This window comes from Thalassophryne amazonica, chromosome 11 (assembly GCF_902500255.1).
Source record: "Thalassophryne amazonica chromosome 11, fThaAma1.1, whole genome shotgun sequence".
Classification (NCBI taxonomy): Eukaryota; Metazoa; Chordata; class Actinopteri; order Batrachoidiformes; family Batrachoididae; genus Thalassophryne; species Thalassophryne amazonica.
In genome coordinates this window covers 27,288,912-27,297,964 of record NC_047113.1, presented here as the reverse complement: position 1 = coordinate 27,297,964, position 9,053 = coordinate 27,288,912, and the positions used below count along the sequence as shown (strand labels likewise).

Sequence of the window (9,053 nt, the reverse complement as noted above, 5' to 3'; positions counted from 1 at the left end):
CCAAAATCACAGCTCTTCAGTCACTCAGCTCAGTCTCTGATCTACCTATGAATATATAGTCTAACCTATAACTTGTGTTGATGTACTGTGTGGATAAATGTATATGAATGGATGCCTGTTGTGTGTGGTTAGGTCCTATGTGTATTTAGCTAACTATACTAAATGAACTCTAAACTAGACCTAAATATAAACTAATGCTGTCCCTGTCACGTAGTAATTGGCAATAACACTGTCGCTAGCAGTCTCCTCCTCTCACAAACCCACAGTTTGTGCCGCGATTCAGATCTCATTTAAATACTTGGCGGCTCGTATTGACACGCCCAGATTATTCGACTTTCCCGCGAAGCTCGACACGTGGTGTGACGTCACAAAGCCTCGCTCGCAGTGGTCACGTGATGGGGGCGTGCTCGAAACGCTGCTTCACAAAGCTCAATGCTTAACATCACTAGTTAGCGGTGTAGTCGGAAGGTGTTTGTTTGATTATAACGGAGAAAACTATTTAATCTTCATTCGACGACTTAAATATGACGGAAATGTTTTCATCGCTCTTTGGGCAAAATGAAGCTCAGGGACCGCCTGGTTCTTCGTCGCTGGGTTTCGGACCAGGGAAACCTCCGCCGCCTCTGCCGCAAAATCAAGTTACGATGGCGGGTCAGATGCCACCGCAGCTCGGGGATGAAGGGCCTGCTCTGCGGAAACCTGGAGCCATGAATGAACCTTTCTATTTATTGCGAGAATTGCCGGGTAATGCCAGCTGTGTGTTTCGTGTAACGTGTCTGTGACTTTAAAGCCTTAATCGTAGATCGTTGTAAGCTAGGAGTTGTCAAAGAGTTTGTAAGCAATGCTAACGGCTAGCTAGCTATAGTTAGCCATAAAATGTAAATTCAAGATGACAGCTGTTTTGGCTACAATAAATATGGAAGAATTGCCAAAGCCAACAGGCGTGTGTACAATATAATATATTAGTAGGACTCGTCAAAGAGCTTGTAAACAATGCTAACGGCTAGCTACAATTAGCCATGGTAGCCTTGGCTAATCTTGTATTTTTTTATTCGAATTTGGTTTGTTGTAATTGTGCCATGCTGGCTAACAAAAATATTGCTCTGAAACTTATTTTTTATTTATTTTTTTTTTAGTGGGAAACGAGTTAACAGGCAACACTAACCTCATCACTCACTACAATCTGGAACACTCTTACAACAAATTCTGTGGCAAGAAGGTGAAGGAGAAACTCAGCAACTTTCTGCCAGAGTTACCAGGTTTGTACCCGATTGGAACACTACACACAAACATGGTCACAAGTTTGAAAGGGTAACAACGTTTGTCTTAAGAGTTTCCGAGGTACTTTTTCCTTACTAAGGTATAATGTTTACTTTTCGGTGCATTTGTTGATGCTAATGAAGGATCGCTTGACAATTGCAAATTCAGGGTTTTCATGTATCCCATAATCCCTTGCATGCCAGAGAGACGCTGCAGTCAAAACAACATAGAGAATCCACATGATAATTGTAAATGAATATTTACTACAAAAATGTAATTTTTTTTTTATGCTTTTCGTCACGTTAATAAGAGACTGCATGCATGATGCCCTGAAAACTTACTAAAACAATTATAACCATGTCTGCTACATTTAATCTGCATGGAATTTAACAAAAGCAAATCGAATTTCAGACATAGTATATATATTAGTCTGGAACAAAAAGGACAAACAGTGCTGTAAAGAACAATAAGACGTTCGAGAGCAAACTTCACTTTCTCCCAGAACGACATGATCAGGAAGAGAGTGTAGCTCACAGCAGCTCCCATTGAAAATAACAGCGAGCCTGTGATTCTCGCATATTTACATAAAATAAATGCAATAACAACGTCTATAAACTCAGAGAATATATTCGTGAGAGTTTTAGGCACAATATAAAAAATAGTTTTATGTTGCGATGTTAATGGTGTTGTCCATGTGCAACGGTTAAAGTGCAGCCTGATCAGAGCGTCTCAATGCAGTTCTCAATGTTACTGAAATCTCGTAGCGCAGCGACCTCTCTGAGGTTTTGCAGGACTTGAAACCTGAAAAGAGTGGATGAAATGAAAATTTTTAAAAAGCCTGACTTTGGCAAAAAGTATCCCTCAACCCTCCTTTATTTGAAGGTAGGTGTGTGTGTGTGAGAAGCTTTAAAAGGACCCGTTACGGACACCGCAATACTAGGCATTTTTTTTAGCTGCGCACCTGAGTGAGGAAAATTTGACACATGATGCTCAATGTTCTGGTAAAAGTGGCATGTTTGAAGATGGAAGAAAATGTCTGATGCTTCTTGAACTGTGTTGATACATTTGACCGGTGTTGTTGACCTCTGCCTTGAATAGGTTTAAAGCATGTCATATACAACCCCTGGCAATAATTATGGAATCACCGGCCTCGGAGGATGTTCATTCAGTTGTTTAATTTTGTAGAAAAAAAAGCAGATCACAGACATGACACAAAACTAAAGTAATTTCAAATGGCAACTTTCTGGCTTTAAGAAACACTATAAGAAATCAGGAAAAATAATTGTGGCAGTCAGTAACTGTTACTTTTTTAGACCAAGCATAGGGAAAAAAATATGGACTCACTCAATTCTGAGGAATAAATTATGGAATCACCATGTAAATTTTCATCCCCAAAACTAACACCTGCATCAAATCAGATCTGCTCGTTATTCTGCATCTAAAAAGGAGTGATCACACCTTGGAGAGCTGTTGCACCAAGTGGACTAACATGAATCATGGCTCCAACACGAGAGATGTCAATTGAAACAAAGGAGAGGATTATCAAACTCTTAAAAGAGGGTAAATCATTACGCAATGTTGTAAAAGATGTTGGTTGTTCACAGTCAGCTGTGTCTAAACTCTGGACCAAATACAAACATGGGAAGGTTGTTAAAGGCAAACATACTGGTAGATCAAGGAAGACATCAAAGCGTCAAAACAGAAAACTTAAAGCAATATGTCTCAAAAATCGCAAATGCACAATAAAACAAATGAACAAATGGGAGGAAACTGGAGTCAACGTCTGTGACTGAACTGTAAGAAACCGCCTAAAGGAAATGGGATTTACATACAGAAAAGCTAAAGGAAAGCCATCATTAACACTTAAACAGAAAAAAGCAAGGTTACAATGGGCTAAGGAAAAGCAGTCGTGGGCTGTGGATGACTGGATGAAAGTCATATTCAGTGATGAATCTCGAATCTGCATTGGGCAAGGTGATGATGCTGGAACTTTTGTTTGGTGCCGTTCCAATGAAATTTATAAAGATGACTGCCTGAAGAGAACATGTAAATTTCTACAGTCATTGACGATATGGGGCTGCATGTCAGGTAAAGGCACTGGGGAGATGGCTGTCATTACATCATCAATAAATGCACAAGTTTACGTTGATATTTTGGACACTTTTCTTATCCCATCAATTGTAAGGATGTTTGGGGATAATGAAATCATTTTTCAAGATGATAATGCATCTTGCCATAGAGCAAAAACTGTGAAAACATTCCTTGCAAAAAGACACATAGGGTCAATGTCATGGCCTGCAAATAGTCCGGATCTTAATCCAATTGAAAATTTTTGGTGGAAGTTGAAGAAAGTGGTCCATGACAAGGCTCCAACCTACAAAGCTGATCTGGCAACAGCAATCAGAGAAAGTTGGAGCCAGATTGATGAAAAGTATTGTTTGTCACTCATTAAGTCCATGCCTCAGAGACTGCAAGCTGTTATAAAAGCCAGAGGTGGTGCAACAAAAATACTAGTGATGTGTTGGAGCGTTCTTTTGTTTTTCATGATTCCATAATTTTTTCCTCAGAATTGAGTGATTCCATATTTTTTCCCTCTGCTTGGTCTAAAAAAGTAACCGTTACTGACTGCCACAATTTTTTTTCCTGATTTCTTATAGTGTTTCTTAAAGCCAGAACGTTGCCATTTGAAATGACTTTAGTTTTGTGTCATGTCTGTGATCTTCTTTTTTTCTACAAAACTAAACAACTGAATGAACATCCTCCGAGGGGTTGTACTATGTGGTGTAGTGGGATGATGATGCTGTCAGGTTTCACACAAAGGTGTGTGTGAAGTTGGAATGGCTGATTTTGACTTGATGCATAAAATGCAAATTAAAGATGACAGCTGTGGTGGCCACATTAAATATGGAAGCATTGGCTGGTGTGTGTATGTGTGTAGCCTGAACAACCCCCCAGCAAAAGTGATCTGTGATGTTTTTGAGATTCAAAATGACAAACCATCTTGATGGTGTATCAAAGGCCTACCATGGAAATGGCAGATCAGTTCCTCCAGTAACTCTTCAGTTGCTACCTGGAAGTGAAATTAAGATAGAGATGGATAGAGTCCGGTCTCAGAGATGCTTTCAAATGATTTTACAAATATTAACATCATGACATCAGCCCACAGACTAAATCCAACGCAGGGCAGGAAAACCAAAATAACACGGAAATGTTTATCGCGGAAGTAAATTCCCAGACTACCTGGAAAACGTCAATCACTGTGTTTTATTCATTATCTCCCTCTTTGTGTTATTCTTTACCATCACATGTCCTCTGCATTCCAGGTATGATCGATTGTCCCGGCACTCAGGACGGCAGCTCCCTTCGCTCGTTGATTGATAAACCTCCTGTTTGTGGGAACTCGTTCAGCCCTCTGACTGGTGCGCTGCTCACGGGCTTCAGACTGCACTCAGGACCGGTAACAACAGAGCACACTGATAGTTTGAGCTCCAATTTGTTTTCTCTATCTACAGATTTAATGCTTGAATTTAACCTTTTGCATATGTGTTTCTGTCTCAGCTTCCAGAACAGTACAGATTAATGCACATTCAGCCTCCGAAGAAGAAAAGCAAACATAAGCACAAACACCATCGGCCACAGGATCCATTACCACAAGGTACCACACTCAGTGTAGATGCTCACAATGGGAGGCATGAGACTTCTTATTTTGTTTTCTCCACACCAATGATCCGATTTCTTTTGCCATCACAGAAACTCCATCAGATTCTGACCCTAAAAAGAAGAAGAAGAAGAGGGATGATGATCCTGATCGCAAGAAGAAGAAGAAAGACAAGAAAAAGAAAAAGGTAGCAAAAACTCAGGATCCTGTGATGTTTGTATCCACCAGCAGAAAGATTTAAATAAAAGTAGCAACACAAAAGTGAAAAGAAGGAAAAAAAAAAAACCCTCTGTTTTAAGCAAAACAAAAAATATTTGGCAGGTAATTTTGGTTAAGGCCCCATCACACTTAACAAGAAGGAGCACAAATCAAGTCGAATCTGGTGGTATGCCAAAAAAAAACAAAAAAACTCGTGCCACATCTGGGAGGGAATAAGAAGAGAGCTGACCGAATACTCAGACTCCGCTTCGACCCACCCTGAATGATCTGTGCGCATTAGCCTCGAAAGCAGTACAAATGTAGGTGGAAGACATTAGGATCGCCTAGACAGCTGTCAGAATGCAGTGAGAATATGACAAATGCATTTACAATGCTGTACGAGTGAGGTCCAATTGTGAGTCGAAGAAATATATTCCAGCAGCACTTGAGGTGCACTCGTGGTGCGTTCAGGCACAGTTGCAACATTCAGCCAGGAATCGACATGGCGGATCATTTCTAACTGCCCCTAGAACGTGATGAGAATGCATTGTACAAATATTTAGAATGCGGTCAGATTGCACTTTGACCGTTGGTCAGTATTTTTCCACGTGGAACGCACCTCAACAGTTGAGTGCATCTGCTCTATATTCGGGCTGACTGTACGACTGCCTGACTGCTCTCTGAATGCTGTCTAACGTTTTCAAATGCACCTCGACTAGGGATGGGTAGATTTTATCTATCAATGCCATTATCAGTCTGATTCCTTATCGATTCCCTTCTCAATACCTCTTGGGAATTTTCTATGTAGCTTTACGGGTTTTCTATGTCAAGAACATTTTATTGAGTCTTAAAGTAAATATAAAATTGGTCACTGGATCCTTGATCTCTGGACGTATATAAAATCTGTACATGATGGATCCTAGATCTGTGGACAGAAATAGGAATACACAAATCTGTAGTTTTTGTCAAAAGCATTTCCTTTCAGATATTAATGAGACAAATGTACAGCAGTGTTCAGAATAATAGTAGTGCCATGTGACTAAAAAGATTAATCCAGGTTTTGAGTATATTTCTTATTGTTACATGGGAAACAAGGTACCAGTAGATTCAGTAGATTCTCACAAATCCGACAAGACCAAGCATTCATGATATGCACACTCTTAAGGCTATGAAATTGGGCTATTAGTAAAAAAAAAAGTAAAAAAGGGGGTGTTCACAATAATAGTAGTGTGGCATTCAGTCAGTGAGTTTGTCAATTTTGTGGAACAAACAGGTGTGAATCAGGTGTCCCCTATTTAAGGATGAAGCCAGCACCTGTTGAACATGCTTTTCTCTTTGAAAGCCTGAGGAAAATGGGACATTCAAGACATTGTTCGGAAGAACAGTGTAGTTTGATTAAAAAGTTGATTGGAGAGGGGAAAACTTATACGCAGGTGTAAAAAATTATAGGCTGTTCATCTACAATGATCTCCAATGCTTTAAAATGGACAAAACTGGTAAATTTGTAAAATTGTTGTTTTTGGGTCCAAGGGCTGCAGACAGTTTGTGAGACGACCCCCAAACTCTGAATTCGAGCCACAGTTCACAGTGAAGACTTTGAAGCATGGTGGTGCAAGCATCATAATATGGGCATGTTTCTCCTACTATGGTGTTGGGCCTATATATCGCATACCAGGTATCATGGATCAGTTTGGATATGTCAAAATACTTGAAGAGGTCATGTTGCCTTATGCTGAAGAGGACATGCCCTTGAAATGGGTGTTTCAACAAGACAGTGACCCCAAGCACACCAGTAAACGAGCAAAATCTTGGTTCCAAACCAACAAAATTAATGCCTCACAGATGTGAAGAAATCATGAAAAACTGGTTATATAACTAAATACTAGTTTAGTGATTCACAGGATTGCTAAAAAAGCAGTTTGAACATAATAGTTTTGAGTTTGTAGCATCAACAGCAGATGCTATTATTATTGTGAACACCCCCTTTTCTACTTTTTTTTACTAATAGCCCAATTTCATAGCCTTAAGAGTGTGCATATCATGAATGCTTGGTCTTGTTGGATTTGTGAGAATCTACTGAATCTACTGGTACCTTGTTTCCCATACTCAAAACCTGGATTAATCTTTTTAGTCACATAGCACTACTATTATTCTGAACACTACTGTAACTCCATACCTCTGAGCTGAGTTCAGCCGGCTGTGCTGCATGTCAGAATGTAATTCATAAAGAACAGAGGACGTCTCATTTTGGGAGGGAAAAAAAAAAACATAACAGTTTAGGTCAGTTGTAGTTTGTTGTCTGTACAGCTTTTGGAAGGAGGTGTCATTTGATTTAAAACAGCAATTTGTTTTGAAGTTATTAATTCCAACTGAAATCTATCCAGCTTTAGCATTTGGAGCTGTGCGGTTAGTCACACAAAACAAGAATGGAGGACGATTCTCGTTTCTTGCCCGCAACGAGTCCCACTTAGTGACTTTAATCCACACAACTGTGACTCATGATTGACATCTTTAAATGGCTTTGATAGTGGTTAATGAAGAAATTGCAGATCCTGTTGCTTCTGATGTGCCTGTGTTTGCCTGATGTGCAGTGTGTCTCTGAAGCTACACTGCCTCAACAGCTCTTTGATGAAAATGTGTTAAGTTCCATGCAAATGTATATTGAGATGTTTTGTTGATTCCTTCCTTCCAGAACCGCCACAGTCCCGACCACCCCGGCCTGACAGGCTCGCAACCCAACAGCAACAGCCTCAGATAGACTGCAGTCCACTGTGCGCATGCCTGCCTGCATGTGTGTTTTGTAAGAGATGTGTGTATGTTGAGTATAATTGTGTTACTGAGCACACATCATTTTGAAAGCTGAAGTGATTCACGTGACTGTGTGATGTGCGAAAGGTGCAGCGACACAGTGGAAGTATTACAGATCAGTGTGTAAAAGGCAAAATGTCACTATTGATCTTTGTGGTTTCACAGTGACTGAGCAAATACTGTACTTAAGTCCCTTTTTCTTGTTATATTCCTTGACCATCGTGCCAAATTCATATTAAATTTTTTTTTGTTATGACTTTTTTGTAGTTTCATTTTAGACTTACCATCATTTAATGACATTGTGCCATGTTGTTGCTGAAAGAGACCTGTAACGCCAATGAGAAAAATATGCCTGAGACAAAATCCAACTCATATGTTTATTTATCAAATGCACAACCTGTTTGTGATGATTTTTAAGTGGGGAAATCAAAACCCCAACAAAACCTGCACTTAAATTCCAAGAGTAAGCAGATAAGACAAAACAGTGTTGACTTACTGCTTTGGTGAAGTTCATGACCATATGAAGGATGCAAAAAGGAGCCAGACTCATGTGAATCAGCACTCAAGTTATTTTACGCTTATTTAAGGCAACTTGGAGAGCAGCAGAGGCCCAAGTTATTTGTGAAGCCGATGCAAGCTGCAAAATAATGTAGTCGAGGAGGAAATGGAAAAAACAAACAAAAAACTATACAATAAAATGGGTACAAAAAGCCAAAACTGACAGTCATTAATTTTTACTTAACAGTAGCAGGAGGTGGTAAAATCACAAGTCAGAATTTCAATACATCCACTTGGGAAATGATTCACAATATTAATACCAGCATTTTGGCATCCAAATTAATCCTATATCTTGAAAATAACCCCCCACCCCTTTAATGTAACAGTATGGTCTATTTTCAATTATCTGGCTATTCCGCTATGTGTAAAGTTTGTCCATGCTCTTCAAAAACTTTCTAAACACAATTCTTTCACAAAGGTTTTACTTCAGTAACACTGTGTGAATAACAGAACTTAGGAGGAGGCCATGCTCTTCAAAAACTTTAAAAACATAAACCATTGTCGAGGGTTTTATCAAATTCTTTAGCCTGAGATCTTGTTTTTGGCTTGGCCATGACACTTGATTTACTAC

The 9,053-nt window shown here is 39.5% G+C and overlaps 1 protein-coding gene across 1 annotated transcript; it reads left to right on the top strand.

The window, feature by feature from the left end:
* Positions 1-429: 429 nt before the first annotated feature.
* med19a (mediator complex subunit 19a) lies at positions 430-8,180 on the top strand. The gene is made up of 6 exons (XM_034182022.1): positions 430-744; positions 1,137-1,259; positions 4,584-4,717; positions 4,819-4,915; positions 5,011-5,105; positions 7,809-8,180. The coding sequence occupies exons 1-6, from the start codon at positions 525-527 to the stop codon at positions 7,872-7,874; spliced, it is 735 nt and encodes a 244-aa protein (XP_034037913.1). The 5' UTR covers positions 430-524; the 3' UTR covers positions 7,875-8,180.
* Positions 8,181-9,053: the final 873 nt, after the last annotated feature.